This window comes from Theropithecus gelada, chromosome 3 (assembly GCF_003255815.1).
Source record: "Theropithecus gelada isolate Dixy chromosome 3, Tgel_1.0, whole genome shotgun sequence".
NCBI classification, from domain to species: Eukaryota; Metazoa; Chordata; class Mammalia; order Primates; family Cercopithecidae; genus Theropithecus; species Theropithecus gelada.
In genome coordinates, this window is record NC_037670.1 from 168,411,921 (window position 1) to 168,437,139 (window position 25,219).

The 25,219-nt window shown below is 37.2% G+C and overlaps 1 protein-coding gene and 1 pseudogene across 1 annotated transcript; both read left to right on the forward strand.

Moving 5' to 3' along the window:
• Positions 1-6,376: 6,376 nt before the first annotated feature.
• Positions 6,377-7,312, forward strand: LOC112621731 (olfactory receptor 2F1-like). Its single transcript, XM_025381102.1, has one exon. The coding sequence runs from the start codon at positions 6,377-6,379 to the stop codon at positions 7,310-7,312; it is 936 nt and encodes a 311-aa protein (XP_025236887.1).
• A 14,075-nt stretch (positions 7,313-21,387) lies between these two features.
• On the forward strand, positions 21,388-22,308 carry LOC112621503 (annotated as a pseudogene).
• Positions 22,309-25,219: the final 2,911 nt, after the last annotated feature.

The window sequence follows — 25,219 nt, forward strand, 5'->3', positions numbered from 1 at the left end:
TGGTGTTTTCTAAGGATGAGACTACCCCTTATTTGTATTTTTTTCCCCATATTTAATTGATAAATAAAAATTGTATATATTCAAGAAGTATGACATGATTTGGTATATTTATACATTACATAATGATTACCACATGAAATTAATTAACACACCCATCACCACCATGCTGCACCTTAGATACCCAGAACTTGTTCATCTGATAACCGAACGTTTTACCAGCATCTCCCTATTTCCCCATATCCTATCCCCTAGAAACTATGGTTCTATTCTCTACTTCTATGAGTTTAACTTTTTAAGATTCCACATATAAGTGAGATCTCACATTTTGCCTAGATTTTTGCACTTACCATAATGTCCTCCAGGTTTATCTACATTGTAACAAATGACAGGATTTCCTTTTTTATGGCTGAATAATATTCCTATATATAATATATATTCCAATATAAAATATCATCATCCAACATATACTGGAGTGATATAACCAGTTCACATTCCCACAAATATACAAAGATTTCCTTTTCTCCACACAAATTCCCACACACATTCCTACAAATATACAAAGACTTCCTTCTCTCCACACCTTCACCAACACTTATTATCTGTTATCTTTTTAATAATAGTCATCCAAACAGGTGTAAGGTAATATCTTATTGTGTTTTTTGATTTGCATTTCTCTGATGATTGGTGTCACTGAACACCTTTTCATATACTTGTTTGTCATTTTTATGTCTTCGCTGGAAAAAGAGCTATTCAAGTTATTTGCCAGTTTTTGAATTGGGTTATTTGTGGGGTTTTTTTGCTATTAAGATGTCTACATTTTTTATATGTTTTGGATACAAACTTCTTATCAGATACATGGTTTGCAACTCTTTTCTCCCATTCCATAGGTGGCTTTTTCATCCTGTTGATTGTTCCATCTGCCCTGTGAAAACATTTAGTTTGAAGAAATCCCACTTCCGTATGTTTCCTTTTGTTGCCTGTGTTTTGGTATCATAATCTATTTGGATTATTTGTTGTCCTCCTTGCATCAAATGATTTTAAACTATTTTCTAGTGAAACTTATAATCTATTGCCCAGACTAATCAAAATAGAGGGGATAGAGAGAACTGGAAGAAAAAAACAATGTCAGCAAAAGAAAAAGACACATTATTACAGTTTCTATATAAATTAGAAAATATAAGAAAATATTAACAAATTTAGGCCCATAAATTTGAATGTTTGATGGGACAGAGAAATTTCCAAAAAAAAAGAAAAAAAAAAGAAAAAAAAAAAAAGCCTTACCAAAATGGACACATGAAGAAATCGTGTGTCTTATATTTAAGAAATTCGAATCTGTGTTTAAGAATTTTCCTTCAAATAATTATTTTAAATCAAGTGTTTCTTCAAGGAATTCTACCAAATATATAAGATAGAAATGACACCAGTCATCCACAAAAGCCATTTCATGTATTCAATATAGAAAGGCTAATTATATTTTCACGTAATTTAAAAGACACTGTTTAAAACAACATTTCAAAACTTCAAATCTGGGAACAAATCTAATGAGAGATCTACAACACGTATATATAGATTAAAAATACAGATACAAAATACATGGAAGAATATAACTTTTACATGGATTGGAAGACACAATACCATAAAAATGTCACTTCCCCCCAAATGGATTTTCAGATTCAATGAAAATCAAATTAAAATCTTAGCAAGTTATTGTCCTGGAAATTTTTGAGAACATTTTAGAATCATATTAAAAATTTATATGGCCTGAAGTGTCAAGACGATTTAAAAATTTAGAATCTAGTTGGAGGATTTACACTATGATAAAACAAGATTTATTATAAAACTATAGTAATGAAGAAAATGTAGTATTGGTATAGCGATAAAAAAACAGACCAATGGGACAGAAAAAAAGAGCCTAGAGCCTAGAAATAAAAACCTACACAATAAATTGAAATTTGGTTTATGGCAACACATGGGAGTAGTGAAGAAGCAATTGTGAATAGACAAAGATGAATTGTGGTAGACAAAGATTTCTCATTCAGGACACAGAACGTTAGAACTATATGAAAAACAATTGATATATAAAACTACATTACAATTGAGAGAATCAATTCATCAGAAGCACAATGAAGAGAGTAAAAAGGCGAGCCACACCATGGAAGAAAATATTTTATGACAGATGACTTACATTCAAAATACATAGCGAGCCAAAATCTATAAGAAAAAGAGAGATAGCCCAGTAGAAAACTGGGCAAAATATTGCATATACATTTCACAAAATGGAATATCCAAATGGCCAATAAATATTTGAAAATACGTACAACGCTGTTAGTCATTAGGGAAATGTAAAATATAATCACAGTGAGATACTACTATGTACCTATGAGAATGGTTAAAAAGGAAAAAAACTGACAATAACAAGGGTAGAGAAAGGATGAAGCAAAAATAAAAATCCTAATGTGTAGTTGATGGAAATTTAATTTATACAACTGTTTTGGCAAACTGACAATGTTAGCTAATGTTGGGCGTGCATTTAACTTGTGATGTAGCAATTACACTACCAGGCAACTGAAATGGGTACATATGTGGGATGAAAGATGAGTGTGTTGTATGTGTCTATGAATGTTCATAGCAGTATTGTTTTTACTAGCTACAAACTAGAAACAACGCACATATCTAACACAATGGATATATAATTTGAGATGCTTAAAGTATGTAGTAAATTTCTGTGGTATTTGCAGAATATAAGGGTTAAGCACTATATACATAGTTAAATAATTTGACAGATTGAAGTACTCTTTCAGGAGTCAGAATGAGAAAGGTTTCACAAAACAGTTGCATCAGTTGTGAAAAGATATTTGATCACAAATAATGCACAACTTAAGTGTCATGTTAAAGAAGATAATGTTCAAAGGTCGTATAGATGATCCATGAATAACTAGACACTTGGGTCAAATATTCCAAATCATGAGTGCGTGGACAGAACATCATGGGCAAGTTACAGCTTCCTCAAAGTGAAACTTCAACAAAGGCTTAGAAGAATGTCCCCTGGGGAACTGGGACTTTGAATTCTCTTCTCATGTTTTGGGCTCAGGAAACACTAAATTCTTATTTGTAAATTCTCTTAAATGTATATGTAAGAGTTTAAGGTGAAGAAGTCACCATATTGAAATTCCTGAATGAAGGAAAAAGAAATGAAGGGGAAAAATGAAAGAAAAAAAAAAGAAGAAAAAGTAAGAGAAACCTAATAAACACAGCATAATTGGCCTGCAGAGATTTTCTCTCTGAGGGGAAAGAAAATAACTTCTAAATCCTGCCTCTTGCCCAGCCCCCTCTTCCTGGGGTAGTGCTGACCTCTTGTCATCTCCAGTGCTGTATTAGAACCTTGAGCCGTGAACCCAGGGTTTCCTCCTTAACACACACAGCTGCTTCCTAGACTTTTAAGCCTTATGTGACAATAGGAATGAATTTGGTTGGTGGAATGATAAAAGTCTCATTTTGGCAATTGGTTCCAAGAAACCATAGCTTGAATAGCCAAATTGAGGAGGAAGTTATTTTCAGATACCTCTGAGAAAAGAAGCACCCAGCATAAGGCTTTGACAGCTTTCACAGGAATCGCCAGGCTTAGCTGGTAATGTTTCCTGCATCCCACTGCAGCACAAAGCAGCACTAACTCCTGGAAATGTGGACTAGAGGACAGGTTTGTGTTGACTGGCTCATATATGATGATGGTCACAAGGTAATTTCATCAGAATAACCAAAGCATATGTTGCTGTCAGCACTGTGGCTATACCTAAGGAAGTTGGGATTGGGAGAGCAACTCAGCCAATCAACATTTTGGGAAAAACTCAAGTTTTCCATGTGGCTTTGTTTTTTGAAAAGAACACTTGTAATTCATCACCATAGGAAGCTTGAATCATAAACTCAGGAAGAAAAGGTGATACAGGAATGCCGTTCGCCTTCACTATTATTGTCAATTATAACATTGCCACCTTACTTTAGAAAATCCGCTTAACTTTTATTTACATACCACATTTTCAAAAATGTTTTAAGCTTTATTATTTTATTCTTTGTTTTTTTCTTAAGAAATCATTATTTTTACCCTTAGCATTGTATTCTTATTTCATTAAGGATACGTATATTGCCGCCCTCCAATGAATTAGGAAAGATTTGCACTTATGCTCCCTTTAGACAGATCAAGAAACGAGTTAATGAGAGATGAACTGGTAAATGCAAATTCATTGGCAAAGCAGTTCATACACTCCCAGGAAGAGGCCGTAAAAAAAAATAAAAAAATAACGAAGATGATGCAGAAGTATGACATGCTAACTGCAGGTATTTTTATTTTATCTTTAATCAATACCTTCTTGGGCCTTACTGGCCAAAAATCAGGGATTACTAAATTTTGTTGAACCTTTAACTATTTTTATTTTTGTTAAGAAGTAAGAGGTTTAAAACTCCAAGAGATTAATGTCAGATGGTTTTTTCAACCAGGTTTCCTTATTTGGTACCTGAGATCCATTAAGGCATCATCAAATGTACCCTCCTCTGTTAGTTTCAACCTTTTGCTGATGAAATTCCTTTATATAAATTGTTTAATAGGTCATAGTAGAACTGACTCCTACTCCATTGAATTTTCAAAACTAGTTTATAACATATTGTCTGTTTATGGCCAAGTCATATGGACAGGTCCCAGGCATTGATTTTCCCCTTTGAGATGAGGCGTGTCTCTCTTTTTACCTGCAGTACCTGCCAGTTATGCTTTCATAATTTGACTATTTTATTCATTAGGGATTAAAAAAGGGTAGGTTTCTTCTTTCTTTGATAGAAATATTATGAAGTGATTTATTAATCTTTTGAAGCTTTAGAGTACATTTTAAAGAATTAAAAAACATTTAGTACTTTTATTGCCTCCTCTCATTGTAACTTACCTAAATTATCTCTTGGGATAGGAATGGTTTATGAAGCTTAATCTATTCAAAGGTGAATAAAGGATTATCATATCCAAATGTCCATTGACTTTTTGTCCGCTAGCTTATCCAAGTGCTCTGGACACCCTATTTATCTGCAGTTAATGGCACTACCTGACCACAGATGGAAAGTAGGTAGTATTTGGTTGGAACATCTGGGTCTAAGTTTCATTTTCTTTTGCCACAAGACAGAGTAATTAAAAAATAGAATATGTGGGAAATTTAGAGTAGGTTTTGGTAAGACCATAAAATGTTTCCAAATCATTTGTGATTTGAATAAGGTGCAAACACAGATTACTAAGAGTTTCAAAGAGCATTTTTGAATACTAGAGCCCTTGAACTTTCCAAAATACTGTTTATCATCAGTATTAGAAAGTTTGGAGATGGTATTGAGCAGGCTAGAGTGTTACCTTTTGGTTCTGTGAGCCACAATAGAAGGAGAACAGTACAGAGATAAGAGAAGACAAAGTTTTCCAAGGGAGTGGAACAGCAAAGTGTTTGAGATGAGAGCAAGAATAAAGGGAATTGGGAGAAAGAGAGCGAGGGATAATCAATAGTCATTTCAATGAGTTAATTTCAGTTAATTATTTTCCATCACACTATGGTCTCCAAACTGTCACTATTCAAGACATAATGCAAATAGAACCAGTGGGAATATGCAACTAGATGACCATTATCTCTCAGTTAATAGGCTAATACTTCTAGCAAATATGTAAGTTCTTATCATTTATTAGGGAAGAGAGTAGGTGCATCACTGACATATAGTTTCTGGACAGTCATAGCCTGCTGTGAACACATACTCTGCTACTTTTCTGCAGGAGGATGAAAATGACATTGGGCATTCTTTCCTCTTACCTTATCATCCAGATAAGAGACTTTTGACAGTTTTTTATCATTTAAAAATCTATTTTATGTTTGCTTTCTAAGATGAAGCCCCAAGTTTCTAATTATAAATGGATAAAAATGGGGCAACATAGTTTTGTAGTCAGGGAATTCAGAGATCAAAAAATTTAAAATATGTTCGTAACTGTTAGGTTACTTTACTATGGATTCTGAGACAGTAAGGAGGGAAAAACGGGTATCCAACAAAGAAGTAAGCAAACTTTATAATTAGAAATTGGATGTAAAAGAAGAGATTCCAGTTTCACAGTCGATCTTTTTAAGTCAAGTGTTCACTCATTTTAATAAAATCTTCCCCACTTAAGGAAGAAGAGGTTTTTTTCCTCAACGAATGTGAACATCTACAGGTTCTATTGTGGCCAGAACCTTCAAGGAGATGTATATAATCTGGAAAACCACATCACTTAATATTAGATGGGCTACCTGGTGTAAATGACCTCATAAAGCCTCTGCCACCCTGAAGTTCTGGGACTTACTATTTATGACTTGGGTTTGGTCCTCAGAGGCTCATGGGTAGAGAAAACCAGACATGGATGTGTGAATTCATTCTGCTCGGATTGTCCAGTGCCTGGGAGACTCAGGTCTTCCTCTTTGTCCTGTTCCTGGCCATGTATCTGGTGACTGTGCTGGGGAACTTCCTCATCCTCCTCCTTATCAGGCTGGACAGCAGACTCAATACATCCATGTACTTCTTCCTTGATGTCCTGTCATTTGTGGACATCTGTTATACCAATAGCACTGTCCCACAGATGCTTGTTCACTTTCTTTCATTCCGGAAGTCTATACCATTCCACAGCTGTGTGCTCCAGCTGTGTGTCTCCTTGGCAATGGGCAGCATGGAGTTCTTCCTGCTGGGGGCCATGGCCTATGACCGCTACGTGGCCGTGTGCCACCCACTGCACTACACGCTCATCATGCATGGAGGGCTGTGCCTGGGGCTGGCGGCCGGCTGCCTGGTGGCTGGCTTCTCAAATTCACTGATGGAAACAATTATCACCTTCCAGCTTCCCCTGTGTCACAATGTTATTAATCACTTTGCCTGTGAGACCTTAGCAGTGCTACGGCTAGCCTGTGTGGACGTCTCCTTCAACAAGGCCATGGTGGCCATCTCAGGGTTTCTGGTGATCCTGCTTCCCTGTTCACTGGTCCTATTCTCCTATGCTCACATAGTTGCTACCATTCTTCGCATTCCTTCTGCTCAGGGGCGCCGCAAAGCCTTTGGGACCTGCGCCTCTCACCTCACTGTGGTTTGCATCTGCTTTGGGGCTACAATCTTCACCTACATGAGACCTGTGGGTGACTCCTCCATGGAACAGGAGAAGATGATTGCCCTCTTTTATGCTGTCATGACTCCAATGCTTAATCCCTTAATCTACAGCCTGAGGAACAATGACGTTCGGAGTGTCTTACAAAGAGTGTTGCAAAAATTTAGTGAAAAAGGATGAAGATTCAATGAATTTCTCCTCCCTTCCAACAGTCCAAAGGAAGACATTACAAAGAAGAAATGATTGCTATGTCCTTTCTCCTAAGATTTTCTGACAAGGTAGACCAAGGGGAGCATGTTTTTGTACACTGGCTCTGGCACTATAGCTCTAAGAATCACAGCCCTGTTAAATATGTGAAAAGAAAACAAAAACAAAAAATTCCAATTGTGAAACTGGGGTCCACTTGGAAATCTAGCCTCCTAGACTTCACACGCCTCCTTTGTTTCAGGAAATATAATGTGGACAGGGCGAAGAGCTTCTGAGTGAGACCAGTCACACTTTGTGTCTTGACTCTACCTCTCACCAACAATGTGGCTTTCAACCATCTCTGACCTCTAGTTCCCTCAGCTATTAAAAGAAGCCATAATACCTAACGTGTGATGATTTTGAAGATTATAGGTAATCTTTTTAAAATACCTGGCAGAGTGGCTGGCATACAGTAGATATTCAACTACTTAAAAAAGATTTTTAGGGTTAATTATAGGCCTAAGTATTATGCAATCCTCTCTCTCCCATATGGTTATTCAAAATGGGCTTTATAAAATTACTGTGGATATAGTGGCTTGCTGTTCTCTGTCTGCTCCAAGTGATCTTACCCAGACTCATGGCATCTATCACCTTTCTATCCACACATCTATAATGAAGTTCTTAATTTTCTTAGTTCCAGAATAGACAAGATCTTTCTCATGGGCTCCAAACACATGTGTCCAATTGCTTGCTTAATAACAGTTATGAAAAATGAATCACATTCTTAACATGGCTAAACTGGTACTACTGTGCTTGCTTCATCTACGGCAAACTGCTCGTCTCTTGCCCCAGTATACCGTCACTATATCAGTAAAAGGAACACACTCAGAATAATTCTGGATTCCTTCCCTTTACATCTAATTGTCAATGAATTCTGTTAGCTTTATCAACAATTATACATGATTGATCTGCTTTCTCTGTTTCCATCTCTACTTTCTACATTTTATTCTTTACACAATAGCTTAATTTTTAAATTACTGTTTGTTTTTATGTAAAATAAAATACAGAAGCAGGAAACCACACTAAACGCTTGTGTAACTTAGTGAATTACTATTAGCCAACCTGCTTGTAAGCACTGCTCAGATCAAAAATAGAACTACCAGCTACTGCAGAAGCCCCTCCATGTGCCTCATCCTAATCACCCAACCCCTTTTCCCAATAGTAACTACTATGCTGATCTTTGTAGTAATCACTTTCTTACACGTCTTTATGGCTTTAGTGCCCAAATGAACATCCCTAGTCCATCTAGTTTAGTTCTGCACATTTCCACTTCGTGTGTCTTCAAAGTCTATTCAACCTGTAGGTCCCCTCCAACTCTTTATTTTTGCTGCAATTTATTTGTTGGGTAACCCGGGCCCTTTGACCTGGCGAGGACACCTTTATCTGAGAAAATAAATTAGGCTACATCTCCTGCTTAGAACAAAATGCAAACTCTTCCTGTGCAGGGCCTGTTATGGTCCAGCTGCCATTCCCTCCCCGTTTGCACCTGCATCCTGTCTCCCCTCTTTCACTGCATGTGTTCATCCATCAAGGGTTGGGAGAAAACAGATAAATCTCTATAAAAAGAAAATGTGTTTTTCTACAAGTCATATGCATTGATGGAGAAAATGATTCTAGACCTACAAGATATTTGTGTGTGAAATCTTAGACTTAATCTAATTTATTTATACACATTGCCTTTCACTGGAAATTTTGAATTCTATAGATTACTGTCATCAATAACTCTGCTAAAAATTGTGCAAATTTTCAAAAATAAAGCTGTTTTGATCCCCTACTTTTCAAAAGAAGAAAACCTGCTTTTGCAGTGGAAAGGGCAGTGTTGTCTTGGCAAGTTAGACTGTAAGCTTCTTGAGAGCAAGGTGGATGCTCCTTGTAGTCACAGTGCCTAACAATGCTGTTAAATTCATGCTCATTGAATAATTTATCAATGGACATGTTCTTTGCTATTTTAGGAGTTGCCTTTTATGAAGTGTATAGAGATCATATATGTTAGAATTAAGATATTAGAAAATAAGGCTTTTAAAAATCTCTTGTGCAGAGATAGTTGGTTAATAATACTTGTCAGTATATGGAATAACACGAGGGACCTCTTACTAATTTTTGAAAATTTATTACAGTCATGTATTGTTTAACGACAGAGACATGCTATGAGAAATGTGTCATTAGGCGATTTTGTCATTATGCAAACACCATAGAGTTGTGTACCATTGGTACACAAACCTAGATGGCATAGCCTACTACACAACTAGGCTACATGGTATAGCCTGTTCTCCTAGTTTACAAACCTGTACAGCATGATACTGTACTGAATACTGTAGGCAATTTTAACACAGTGGTAAATATTTGTGTTTCCAAATATATCTAAACATAGAAAAGGTAATGTGTTGCTACAACGTTTCGGTAGCTGTGAAGTCACTAGGCAATAAGAATTTTTCAGCTCCATTATAATTTTATGGGACCACCATAGTATATGAGGTCAGTCATTGAGCAAAACATTGTTATGCTGCATATTGCATTAATTCTCTTATGTCTTACTTGTAATGTCTGTTTCTTCCTGGTCTTTTGGCCAGCTATTCTAATTTATTAATGCAATAAATATGTTTTGACAGTGAATTTATCCATTTTTTAAAAAAATGCGTTATGTTGTTATCTGATTCTATGTATTCATTTTCTCCACTCAACACTGTGTTTTTTATTGGTTTTTTTTGTTTGTTGGTTGGTTTGTTTTGAGATGGAGTCTCACTCTGTCACCCAGGCTGGAGTGCAGTGGCACTATCTCAGCTCACTGCAACCTCTGTCTTCTGGGTTCAAGCAATTCTCCTCCCTCAGCCTCCCACGTAGCTGGGACTACAGGCACATGCTGCCATGGCCAACTAATTTTTTGTATTTTGCTAGAGATGGGGTTTCACCATGTTGCCCAGGTTGGTCAGGAACTCTTGAGCTCAGACAGTCCTCCCGCCTTGGCCTCCCAAAGTGCTGGGATTACAGAGGTGAGCCACCATGCCCAGCCTCAACAATATAAATATTGCTAGTCTACTGCTTCTAATTGTTCACAGTGATCAATTATGAATCCACGGTGTTCACAATATTCTAGCTATCATTCCTGGTAGCTAAATATCCAACTCCCCAGCACCCTGGCATTCATATCACGCTACAGGCTCACTTAAAGACCTGTGTGAAAATTTCTTGGGTGTATTTCCACAGGAACCAAGTTGCTAGATCATAGTGATCTCTAGAATGGCTTTATAACTCTATACTCCTACTTCAGTGCACAATCATTCCTTATGTACAACTTCAACAACACTCGGCATGTTTTTATTTTTATTTTTTTAGCTAAAAAGATAAAATTGTTTTATTTTCCATTACTCTGAAAAGTAATCAGACACAAAGTTTCATTCTCATGTTTTTCTCATGCTGAGTTCCTGACTCCCAGCCACTCTCACTCTTTATCGTTCTGTTCATGCCTTCCTTGTCTCAGTTCATGGTAACTTCCTCACTGCAGTGATGAGTCCATTCACCACTCCTTTTTTTCATACCTGATTCAAATCTGCAAAAATATCCTGTTGCCCCTACCTTCAAAATATATGCAGAATATGATCACTTCTCATCTCTGCAGTCACTCTATGGTATGAAACACCACCGTCTCCCACTTGGGTTATGGCAGTAGCCTTCAACAAGTTTCTCTGCTTCACTCTTATGTCCCAGCACTCAGAGGGAACCTTTTAAAATACAACTCAGGCCATATCATTACCTTGCTCACACCCTGCATTTACTAAAAATAAAATCCAAAGTATTTTTTGTGGAGATGGGCCTGTTTTCTAACTATACTCTTTTCCTGGGATGCTCTTTCCTTAGATAGCCACTTCCTCACCTCTGTTGATTTTTCATTCAACCATCATCTCTTCAACGAGATTTACATGACTGACGTATTTGTTACAACAAACTTCCTTCCTGACCCACACTCCCACTCCTTCTTCCCTTGATTTATTTTTTCCAGAAAACTTACCTTTTCTAGCAGTTTTGCAATTTATGCATTTTAAAATATAGGTTACCCTTCACTGCCCCATATATAAGCCCCTTGAAGGCAGGGCTCTTTGTTTTGTAAAGTAGTATATGCCAAGTCTCTAAAATAGTGCCTGTCTCATAGTAGGCACAAAATATATATTTTCTGAGTGAGTGAAGCGAACTGTTAGCTGTTTGGGTTTTTATTGTTGTACACTGCATGTTCATTTTCTTTGCCCATTTTTCCTTTGGGTTGTTTGCCATTCCTTTATTGATAGATATATTATAGATGTTAGCCCTGTTCTGTTATACCCACTGCAAATACATGCTTCTAATCTGTCGTCCCTCTGTTCACTTTATCCATAGAGTCCTTTGTTGAACAGAAGGCCTTCATTTTGAGGCAATCAAATGCATCACTTTTTTATTCTGTGATTTGTGCTTTGGAAGTTTGTTTTTCTAAAAAGAAAAAAATCCTGCATGTAGGTCATAAAATACTGTATTTTTTTATTTAATTAGGTTTTTAGTTTTACCTATTACAATATTTCTTTAGTATATCTGACATTCACTTTTAAATATTTGTGAAATATAGATCCAATGTTATCTTTTCCATCGGGGGAAACAGCCCCCAATATTTCAACATAGGTTCTTTTCTATTTTCCCTGAGTGTTGGCTGGTCTGAGAAATAAAGAGAAAGAGTACAAAGAGAAGAATTTTACAGCTGGGCCACCAGGGGTGACATCACATATCAGCAGGTTCCGTGATGCCCACTTGAGCCGCAAAACCAGCAAATTTTTATTAGGGATTCTAAAAGGGGAGGGAGTGTACGAACAGGGAGTAATTCACAAAGATCACATGCTTCAAAGGGCAATAAAAGATCACAAGGCAAAGGCAAAATTAGAATTCCTGATGAGGGTCTGTGTCCCACTGTGTACGCACTGTCTTGATAAACATCTTAACAGGAAACAGGGTTCGAGAGCAGACAACTGGTCTGACTAGAATTTACCAGGCTGGAATTTCCCAATCCTAGTAAGCCTGAGGGCACTGCAGGAGACCAGGGCATATTTCAGTCCTTATCTCAACTGCATAAGACAGACACTCCCAGAGCAGCCATCTATAGACCTACCCCCAGGAATGCATTCCTTCCCCAGGGCTATTCCTTGCTGGGAAAATAATTCAGCAATATTTCTCCCACTCACACATCCATCTATAGGTTTTCTGTGAGAAAAAAAATATGGCTCTATTCTACCCAACCCCACAGGCAGTCAGACCTTACGATTATCTTTCCTTGTTCCCTGAAAATTGCTGTTATTCTGTTCTTTTTCAGGGCTCTCTGATTTCATATTGTTCAAACACACATATTTTACAATCAATTTGTACAATAGTGGTCCTGAGGTGACATACATTCTTAGCTTACAAAGATAACAGGATTAAGAGATTAAAGTAAAGACAGGCATAAGAAATTATAAGAGTATTGATTGGGGAAGTGATAAATGCCCATGAAGTCTTCACAATTTATGTTCAGAGACTGCAGTAAAGACAGGTGTAAGAAATTATAAAAGTATTAATTTTGGGAACTGATAAATGTCCATGAAATCTTCACAATTTATGTTCTGCCTCGAATCCAGCCAGTCCCTCCGTTTGGGGTCCCTGACTTCCCACAACACTTTTCCAGTGTTCCATTTATTAGACAATCAATTCTTTACTCATTCATTTGTAGTAATTTTAGTGTGTGCTAAGTTTACCTACGTCTGGGTCTGTCTTTAAACTCTCTATTCATTCCTGTTTGTTATTTCATCTGCTCTTAACACCATGCAATTCTAGTATTCTATTTTTTAAATTATTTTGGCTTTCAATAAGTCTTCCTACAGGGTGTGTAAGACATCAAATAACATGAGCATGCCTATTTTATTTGGTCCTTTTTTCAAAGTTAATCCAGCTATTTATAGAGAGATATATTTCATATAAAATTTTGACTAATCTTAGTCAAAAGTTTCCCAAAAATTTCACCTGAAATTTTGTTTCTAGACTACTTCTGTCTGGAGAACTGATCTTCATAATATTAAATTGTCCAAAACAAAGCATGAAATGTCATTACAGTTATTCAGAAACTCTTTAATGCCCTATTTATAGCAACAACTAAAAAAATAACAGAAACTCTCCCGTGTACAATAACAACATAAACCATGAAAGAATAAATATGAAATAAATCTAATGATACACATATAGGACCTTTAGTGAGAAAGCTCTAATGATTTTTTAAAATACATTTTAAAAAGTCCTAAAATAAATGAAGCGATAGCTACTTCTGGCAGCAAAGCAATTAATATCATAAAAGTCAAATTTTCTCAGAGTATGTAATTCAAGGAAATAGCAATCCAAACCTAGAAAACACTGTTAAAAATGGTACTTGATAGATTGATTTAAAACCTCACATGAAAGAAAAGCTATCAAGCAAGAGTAATAAAAGGTTTGTGAGACAGAAGTGAAATAAAGTGAGAAAGTACCTGTTCCATGCCATATCAAAGCATATCATGAAGTAACTACAATTAAAACTATGGTACTGGTGTAGAGAAAGACAAATGCATCAGTGAATCAAGATGCAGTCCAAAAAAAAACTTTCATATGTGGGAATCTAATATATCATATATTCATAATTTCAAATAAATTTAGGAAGATATATACTACAAAAAATGATGTCGGCACAAGTGTCTATACTAAAAGGCCAAAGAAATGTCATTTTTGTTTTGCTTATACACCATAGAAAAAAATTATTTCTTAAAATCTGAAGGTGAGGACGTGTATTTTACAAATGAGTTTCTATTTGTTTCCTCCTAGAACTGTAAAAATAATGGTAAAAAGAATAATAAATTAGATAAGAAATCCACAAAGTAAAGAAGACAGCAAATAGGAAAAAAAAGTACTGAATGAGAGATATCAGCAACATTTTGGGAGCTAGAAAGCAAATTTCTTCTTTTGCCCGGCCCTGCACTCCTTATCTCTTTTGTTTTTAAGATCCAGAGCTACCTCAGTCTCTAATGAATTTCTCTCTCCAATTCCAGCACTCGCAGGGGTGGGGAACTCTCTTTAGGTATATTGTTCATTGTACTTAGAAAGTGGTTCTCAGACCATTAGCCAGAAAAAGATACCATTGCGTCAGCTTCAGAACAAGCCAGGGAGTAGAAATCACAAGGTGGTTTTCCCAGGGCAATGCCAGGTAGCTGAGCAGACAGTAAGAACAGCCTGAGGCTTTCATATTAACAATGCACACATGGAAATCTCCACTCTCACCCTTGGGTAAGGGGAGAGAGAGAAATGCTTTGCAATTCTACAGGTTTTGCTGCACAATGCTTAGCATCCCCACTAAAGATCTATTATTAACGCTTGTAGGAAGTAAAATATCTAAGTTAAAAACCAGGATAAGGTCTGTCTTCCTTTAAGTAAAGACAAGAGAAAAGTTCTAAGAAGGTTCCCGAAGGTGGTGCTAGAATTCCAAACCTGGAGAGCAAGCAGCCCACTCTAAAGCAACATCTCACTGGGGACTGGTATAAAAAAGTCTCCCTGCCCATGCTCAGACCAGATGATGCACACAGAGAATTCCAATGGTCTCCTAAGTTGCCTGGACCAGGAGCTATTGCTCAAACAGAAGTTGAAATGGGCCAATTGGAATGAGGAAGTTGAGATTTAATTACATCTACAAGCCCATAAAGTGGGATCAAAGTTCTCTCCATCCAAAGGTGGCATAACTGAAGACATAAACGTAACACCCTTGAGAAATTAGTTTGGTGAGCTCCTTCTCATACTCCAGGGACAGGGGGATAAAACTTTTATTTGCAAAGTTGAACGTAGGTTAGGATATTAGGTGCATACGTGACCATACAGAGGAAGAGGGAAAATAAAAGAAATCCAATAAACAAAATATAATTGGCCTCCTGAGATTTCATCCCTAAAGTTAAAGAAAGTTATCTGTTACAACTGCACTTTGTTCAAATTCCATGACTTTCCCAGCCCTGCCATCCTTCCAAGGTACAGGATGGCGTTCTTAACTCTCCACAGGTGAGTCGGGAATTCTCCTTGATTCTCCAACATTTAATTATCAACATGAATGATGATACCTGGTTCCTGTAATCCCTGGCCTTCTCCCATAGTCTTCAGGCCTGAGGGTATGGTGGCATGATGAAGTTGTCCACCAGTGGAAATCTGTCCTAGGAAAATGTGTTCTGGGTATTCAAATGAGACAGCCAGAACTTTTCAAGTGATTTAAGGGTTCCCAACCTTTAGGATGGGCCTATGCTTCCTAAGGAGTGAGCACTAGGTCCTTTTCCCTTTATGACCATTAGTTCTTTCTTAAGAGAAAAGGTAGAGTTTTCACTTTCTCCCATAGATAGCTTACAATAAGTTTCTTCATTTGTTGATTCTTATTTACATTTACATGATTCTTATTTACAATATCCACTTACCTTTCCCCATTATCTCATTTTGTATAATTTTCTCTTTCAGGTATTTATCCATCTATCTATGTATCTATTTATTTATTTAAATCTGGCATAATTTTTTTTGAGAAAGGCATTTAATGTGTATATATATATAATCACAGTAAGTGAAGATTTTTTTAAATTGACGTGAAATTTACACAACATAAAATTAACAACACTAAAGTGTACAATTCAGAGACGTTTAGTCCATTAACAATATTAAGTTTCCATGTCTGTCTGTGTACAGGCAAGCAGGCATGAAAAGAAGTGTGTGGAAAGCTTGAGCTCGTGAGTGTGTCTGTATGTGGAATCCAAAGGGGGCAACATGGAGAGCATTCTTGTGACTATGCAAAGAACCCCTGGTTCTTTCCTACCTGTATGGGGATTTTGAGGTAACCACGTGGCCACTCAGCATTATACCTCTGCCTTTGGCATGATTAGCAAGTAACCTGGAAATACAGTCTCCTTTTTATTCTACTGTGGCAGTAACTACACAAATAGTGGGAAATATGTTGGCATGATCTAAAAGCTCTCATCCTAGAATCTCATAGATTCTAAGTTCCCAATGGGAAACAGCTAAGAAGGAACAAATCTTTCCAACTGGATAAGACTCATCTCTTCAGTCACTTCAGGATCTCTTATCATTCTTCACCTTTTTCTTGTTTCACCTACACAAAACTATGCTTAAGTTCAAATTTTCTTCTGAAAGCTAATTTTTAAATATGAGTACTCACCTGTATCTACTTCTGATGTTAGCTCATTTGTTATTAACAAGTTAAAATTGTATCTATTTATGGTGTACAACATGATGTATTTACGGTGTACATGTTTTGATACCTGTATACATTGTGGAATGGATAAGTCAAGCTAATTAACATATGAATTGCCTCACATACTTATCATTCTTTTGTGGTGAGAATACTTAAAATCCACTCTGTTAGCAATTTTCAATTATATCATGTATTGTTATTAACTATAGTCACCATCACGTACAATAGAGCTCTTGAATGTATTCCTCCTGCCTAATTGAAATTTTGTATTATTTGACAAACATCTCCATTGTGTTCTCATTATTTTCCATAATCAGATCTCTTTAATTTTTACTAGAGGGGAAAAACAGTCTCTCCAACATGTACCCACTGTAAGCTGTTGTGCTCATTACCGTATCAGACATAAAGCATGATTACCTTTTCAAGTGCATAAAAGAGGCTAGTTAATCATAAAAGCAAAAAGAATCCCTATATGAGGAAGATGCTGGTATTTCTCCTTTTTGACTTGTTGCTCATGAGGCTTGAAAGCCAAATGTCACCTTCATGGGCAAGTGGGGATAAGTGTACTCTGGTGCACTGTGACTCTTGGAATAGTCAGTCTCTGAACTGAATGAGATCAAAAGTAGAAACTCAATTAGTCCTCTTGATACATATCCTGATTTTTACATTCATTTACTCCTTGGCCTTTAAACCAGGCTTATCCAACCCACAGTCCATGGGCTGCATGGAGCCCAGGACGGCTGTGAACGTGGCCCAACGCAAATTCATAAACTTTCTTAAAACATTATGAGATCATTTTTGCAATTTTTTTTAGTTCATTAGCTATCATCAGTGTTAGTGTATTTTATGTGTGGCCCAAGACAATTCTTCTTCCATTGTGGCCCAGGGAAGTCAAAAGATTGGACACCCTGCTCTAAACAGTGGCTATTATTGTGCATGACACAAGGTCATGCTATAGATAGGAGTGGCACAATGGATGCACACCAGATTCACAGATAATCCTTCGTTTTCTACCGACTCCCATTACCTAGGCATATCGCCTCCTTTTTTCACCTGTAAAATATAGACAACAAGCAAAAGTTTGAAATGATGTTGTGATTACACTATATTTACTATATTATGTGAATAGATGTATATTTAGCATAATGACTGGCACAGAGTACGTTCTCAGAAAACAGTAAGAATAAGCTTATCCCAATGTCATATAGCGATCAATGCTTATCCCAATGTCATACAGAGATCAGTGCTTATCCCAATGTCATATAAAGATCAATGCAGTCACAACTTAATTCTTCTCCTAACATTCTTTCCACCCCATGAACTTTTGACTTCTTCTAGCCAAGAGTGCTTCAGGAGCTTGCTTGTTTTCTTCCCACCACTTTCCACAAAAATAGTAGACAAGACTGAAGAAAATTTTCTGAAACCAAATCCAACCATTCAATGATTTACTGGGCAATTGAGTCGGGTAAGTTATTTGAAACAATTTTACAAAGAAACAGGTTTTGCTTTGAGTTTAATGCCTGTCACCTTTAAAAATGTCAAATATATTTTGTATGGAGAAAAAACCCAAATTGACTACACTGTTTCTGAGCAAAAATGACATGGCTTGAAGTATAAATACTCTCCTTTTGCATAGGTTTTTGGAGAGAAGTAGAAAAATACCACATTTTGATTGTTCAATGTTTGTCCACTTTTTTTCTTTAAGCCTTTGTTATAGAAGTGTCAAGTGTAAATGAATCCAACCTTAACCATAATTTCCACATGAATGCCACCTGTGTGCACATCACCACTGATAATATCTGGAAAACTTGCTACATCACAGTTGCATTTGAGCTCTTGGTAGGCAGCACTAAAGAAAGGGTATTTGAAGTAAGTCTTGCATACAATGTAGGACAAATCACTGGTATTCCTTTAAAGAACAGGTCACCATAGAAACATTTCTGAGAAATTCTTCATCCCATTTTGGTATATTTTAAGTTTATTTGTGATATACATAGTTGTTTAGTTCATTTGTTTAAATCCTATAACAAAGTAGTAAACATAAAACAACTAGTAATTCCTTCGATATTCATACTGTCAGCAATAAAGAATTCTTGGAGAGAGAGAGAGAGAGAGAGAGAGAGTGTGTGTGTGTGTGTGGATAGGTAGATCAATAGATTAGATAGATAGATAGATAGATAGATAGATAGATAGATAGATCAATAGATAGATAGATGATAGAGAGTTATAATTCCCTTCTAAACCTGAAGATTTGCAGATGTCGGCAGCCATCATGATGTTAGGTAGGAAGGAGAAAATGAAGGAAAAAAGCAAATGCCCCCATATGGAGTAAATATAGTTCAAATCTTCAGATTTAAAATAACACTCCCAGAGAAGGTACTTACAATGAATTTTTTAGAGAACTCCCTTGCCTGTCAAAATGAACCTAGCAACCCTCCTCAATCTGAACTGTATTCTGAGAACTACAGTGTAGGAAGCCCTAGGTTGGGAATAAAGCAGTAGGAAGAGGAAGAATGGATGGGTCCTACACTTAGTGGTATATTATGTAGTGTAGTCTCTTCAGCTGTTGGTAAATCTCTAAAAAGCATGCGGGTACCACAAATACATTTACCCCAGAATAGATGAACATTGTAAACATCACCAGTGCGTATTTGTATCAGGCCTTTCATGACTAGGAAGTTTCCTAATCCGTATGTCTCTAGAACAAATACTTTTTATGCTAGTATAAAATGGGGCAGAACAAAAAGAAATTGATGAACAAATAGATCTAGCCCAACAGAAAATTACAAGAAAGGAAACAAAATAATTAATAACGTCATTATTTTTAGTTATGGGGATTAAAATCTGTTAACTTTGAACGTTTGAGCAAAATATTGCTCTTAATTATAAATGACCTATTTGTGATGAAGATTTTGAATCCTTTTATCTTTTCACACTGTGAACAACCTTACACCTTTAAGCATTGTGCATTTTTTCCCCAGTCTTATAGTTGAGCATTAATTGTCTGATGACTTTGGGATGGATGACTGAAAATTCTCAGTGCAAGGCATTGAATGTGGTGCCTCATGTGATGTGATCATTTTCACAAATTTTTATTTGACACCCAATTTCCGAAAGCTCTATGTTTTTAGCAAATTCCTTGGTGTCTTGGACCCTATTTATAAAACAATACTAAATCGTGAATATTTTATGAGCAACCATCTGAATATTGCAGTCTGCATAATAATGAACTTCAAAGTACCCCTACCACCTGTGTTATAAGTCATGTGATCTCTAACAGTCATTTCAATAGTTTTTAGGCTGAGACTAGAATCTTTCAATAAATTCAACTGTAGTGTGCTGTCCCTTATAGTTACATCATGACTAGGGTAAAGCCATTGGAATACCAACCAATTTTTGGTGTAAATCCTTTATGTACTTTTGCAAGATTCTCTCCAAGACCTCACGCTCTGTCTAAATTCCCTGGTTATGAATCACTTCCTTCAGTAACTAAGCAAATATTTAAAAAGTTTTATTTTGGTGTTCAAAAAACTACTGCTAATGTGAGGTGATCTCTTCTTGTGACTTTTCTTTGCATTTCTCTGATAATTAGTGATGCTGAACACTTTTTCATATACCTGTTGACCATTTGTATGTCTTCCTTGGGAAAATATCTATTCAGTTCCTTTGCCCACTTTTAACCCTTTTTGGGCTATTGACCTGTAGGAATTTCCTGTATATTTTGGATATTAATCCCTTACCAGACACATGGTCTGAAATACTTTATCCCATTCTGTAGGTTGCCTTTTCATTTTGTTGATTGTTTCCTTTGCTGTGCAGAAGCTCAATAAAGTAGTTTAAAAAAGAAAACACTACTACCTATGTCACTGTGTTCTAGAATTAAAGCCTTATCTTCTATCTTTCTATCTTCACTGGTGAGAATTGATCCATTTTCTACAAGAAATGAATAAACTCTACTATCCCTGAGAAAACATCAATATTAAGTAACAATCTGATGTCACTAACTACTTCATTAACTTCACCTTTTGGGGGATAAGAGATTAATTTTAGCAGTTATGTGTATCTTTTCTTCATGCAACACCTGATCCCTAGAAGTTGGTTACCTTGGGTTGGTCTCGGCTTACTGGGCCTCTTGCATGAGATAGGTGGGGAGGAAGTGTTTCCACTTGACACTCTAAAAGTAAAAGGGCAAATTACAGAAAACAAACTCAAAACTGTTTACTTATAAAATGTCTACAAAGACTATTTAAAATGTTCGAGGTCTCATGGATGCATTCCACTGAGGAGGGGTGAGTAGAGTTGTGTCTGAGAGGTCCAGAGGAAAAACCCAGTAAACAAAAAGAAGTTAGATGGTAGTGAAGAGCAGTCAGAACTCAGACATATATTTCGTGTGGATAAAAAACTTTCTCATTTCTTCTGTAACAACTACTAAAATGAATAAGACTTTAAGCCTAAATATGGCATTAATTTCCTTCCCCTATTTAAGAGAGCAGATGTTTGGGAGACAAAATTATATTCCAATAAACTGAATTTTAAGAAGGTAACTTCTTTTTTCCTTGATTTTCCCGCACAGCTGGGTCCCACTGTGGTCCTCATGCCTGGATGCATTGTTCAAGCAGAGTTTGGATGGTGATTTGGTTGAGACATTCTAGGGGGAGTTTATGTTCAGATGGGTGGGCTCTCCATATGCCCTATGAATCACCTTCCAATTCTTCATTTCCATGACTGGTTATTTCTACATCTTTAGTGTGGCACTTGGAAGCTCATGGGTCAGGAAAATAAAAACCAGACATGGGTGAGTGAGTTCATTCTTCTGGAGATTTCCAGTGATTGGGGCATTCAGGTCTCCCTCTTCGCCCTGATCTAGGCCATGTATTTGGTGACTATTGTAGGAAACACCCTCATTCTTCTTCTGATCAGACTGGACGGCAGGCTTCATACCCCCATATATTTATTCCTTAGTGTTCTGTCATTTGTGGACCTTTGTTATACAAACAGTATTGTTCCACAAATGCTGGTCCACTTGCTCTCAGCCCGAAAGTCCATCCCCTTCCACAGTTGTGTGCTGCAGCTCTATGTTTCCCTGGCACTGTGTGGGTCTGAGTTCTTCCTGCTGGGGGCCATGGCCTATGACCGCTACATGGCCATGTGCCACCCACTGCACTACATGCTCATCAGGCATAGAGGGCTGTGCCTGGGGCTGGCGGCCGGCTGCCTGGTGGCTGGCTTCTCAAATTCACTGATGGAAACAATTATCACCTTCCAGCTTCCCCTGTGTCACAATGTTATTAATCACTTTGCCTGTGAGACCTTAGCAGTGCTACGGCTAGCCTGTGTGGACGTCTCCTTCAACAAAGTCATGGTGGCCATTACTGGATTTCTGGTGATCCTGCTTCCCTGTTCCCTGGTTCTATTCTCCTATGCTCGCATAGTTGCTGCCATTTTGCGCATTCGTTCTACCCAGGGATGCCGCAAAGCCTTTGGGACCTGTGCCTCTCACCTCATTGTGGTTTGCATGTGTTTTGGGGCTACCATCTTCACCTACCTGGAGCCACAGTCAGCCTCCTCGGCAGAGGAAGAGAAGATGATTGCTCTCTTCTGTGGGCTGGTGTCACCCATGTTGAACCCCTTTATCTACAGCTTGAGGAATAAGGAAGTTATGGCTGCTCTCCAGAAAGTTTTATAAAGATGCAGATAAAGGGTCAAGACTCTAAGAACCTCTTGTTATCTATCATCAAAACCAAAAAGGAGATAAGATCATTGTAGACAGGACTCCCACACTTACACTAAAAGAAGACTATGATGGCCAAATCCTTGCATTTGAACAAAGTGTTCCTCCAAATGCTTAATGATTTTTTTAATGTAGACCAACATCTGAAAATATACATGTCAGGGCTCAATAATATGGCTTCTTTGTAGACATCTTCTCTCAGATATCCAGAGACTTGGGGGCTTCATCTGCCCACTTTTGGTTTTATCAGTTTGTCAGTGCATAAAAGAATGGTCCCTACCTTCATCAAGCAGAACTGACTCCTGATCTTTGTTCTGTCTCTCACTACCTCTCCTCTCTGGCAAGTTATTTAAATAATATATGCCTTAGTTTTCTTTTTTGTTAGATAAGAAAATTGTACTTAGCTTCCAGAGTGGAAGCCACTTTTAATGTGATATTGATGGGAATAATTTCCTCATGAAACAAACAATAAGGATATGCAACACTTATTAATGCATTTATTTCAGTGGAGTCAAACTGTGAGAGGCAGAAAATATTGAGAAATCATGGTTTAAATAAAACAGACATTAACTGAGATTTAGGCAACGTAAGCCTGCCTAACTTGAAGTTATAGGAATTGAAGCTTCTTCTGTTTCTAATGCACTATTCCAGGCATGTAATTTCTACCTCATAGTTCAATAAATGGCTTGAATTTCAGCCAACACACTCACATGCTGTCCATCAAAAACAAAGAAGAGGCCAGGTGGGGTGACTCATGCCTGTAATCCCAACACTTTGGAAGGCCGAGGTGGGGGAAATCGCTTGAGGCCAGGAGTTTGAGACCAACCTGGGCAACATGGTGAAACCCTGTCTCTACCAAAAATACAAAAATTAGCCGGGCTTGGTGGTGCACGCGCCTGTAGTCCCAGCTACTCAGGAGGCTGAGGCAGGAGAATTGCTTGAACCTGGGAGGCGGAGGTTGCAGTGAGCTGAGATCATGCCACTGTACTCCAGCCTGGATGACAGAGTGAGACCCTGTCTCAAAATATAAATAAATACATAAAAATAAAGAAGAGAAGAAGGAGCATACCTGCTTCCCTTAGAGACCTTTTTAAAAACTCACACAAAAAAAATTGTTGTATAAATTTTGCTGGTTAAGTTAAACTTAGTTACTTGGCCAGGTACATACTCAAAGGTGGTAAGTGTAATCGTTAGTAATCATGTGTCTAAAACACAATCAGAGCTTCTGATATTAAGAAAGAAGGGGAGAATAAATATTGACGGATCTAATAATTTCTGACCATAGTACTTGCAAGAAAATTAAACACATTGGCTCAATGAAAGATGAGGTGATGGGACAGCAGAATGAGATACAAAAGGAGCTAAGGATTACAAGTAAAGTCCACACACACACACACAAAAAAACTATTTCAGATTTTAAAAGGACATTAAAGCAGTAAACAGCAAAAATTAATACTATAGAAAACCTAATCTGTTGTTTGGAATCCACAAGAAGATAACTGATACAAACAAGAAAGAAACAACATATGGATAATTGGTATTTCTGAAGAACAGACTGAATAAAAATATTTTTTACTTTTAACTATAATTAATAAAAATATCATTTAAATAAAGGAAGAATTTGTTTAGATGAAAGAGCCTTGCCATGTACCTGAAAATTAAAGAAAAGTAAAAATATTTATAGATATATTGGTAAAAATGACTGAATTTCAAGTATAAAAGGATCATAAAGATTCAGAAAACAAAACAGAAAAGTCACTTTCAAAAATGTTAAGCAAGTGCATTAATTTTCTAGTGCTGTGTAACAAATTGTAATAAATTTATAAGCCTAAAAGAACACAGATTTATTATCTTGACATTCCTGTTGGTGAGAAGCATAGCTGGGTTCTGAGCGCAGGGTCTCACAAGGCTCAAATCAAGGTATCAGCTGGGGTTGTGATCTCATTTGGGACTCAGGGTCCTCTCTCAAACCCACCAGTCATTGGAAGAATTCATTTTCTTGCATGTGTGTGACTGAGGTACTCACTATCTTGCTTGTTGCTGGCTGGTGACTCCTCTAAGCTCCTGAAGGCCACCCTCGAGTCCTTAATACATGGCCCACTCCTCTCACTACATGGCAGCTTGCTTCGTCAAGAAAGACAGGAGAATCTCTATTGTGTCAAATCTCTCTGATGGCTAAGAAAGTCTGGACACTTTTGAAGTTCTCACCTGATTAGCAGGCTCCCTCAGGATAATCTCCCTTTTGTGTAAATCCAATTCAGCTGATTAATTACATCTTCAAATTCTGTTTTTCCATATAGTGTAACATTATCACAGGGGTGAAATCCCATCATATGTCACAAGTCATGCTCATATTGAAGGAGAGAGTCTTGTACAGGACATGTACACCAAGAAGTGAGACTCTTGGGGGCCAGGTTGGAATTCAGCCTATGACAGCTAGAATTGGTCTTTGAAATATTAGCCGACAGGGACAATAACATCTTTCTATAGAATCCTGAACATACATATTGTTAAATAAAAATTGCATACCTAGTTAAGCCATCATCCGTTTTTAAAGGCGATAGATATATACATTTACATATGCAAAAATTCAATAAAATTATTGCACATATACCCTTCATGATGACTGTAAAAACTCTAACAAAAATGTAGGCTGGGCATGGTGGCTCACGCCTATAATCCCAGCACTTTGGGAGGGTGAGGTGGGTGGATCAACTGAGGTCAGGAGTTTGAGAGGAGCCTGGCCAACATGGTGAAACCCCGTCTCCTCTAAAAAATACAAAAATTAGCTGGGCGTGGTGGCAGATGCCTGTAATTCCAGCTACTTGGGAGGCTGAGGCAGGAGAATCACTTGAACCCTGGAGGC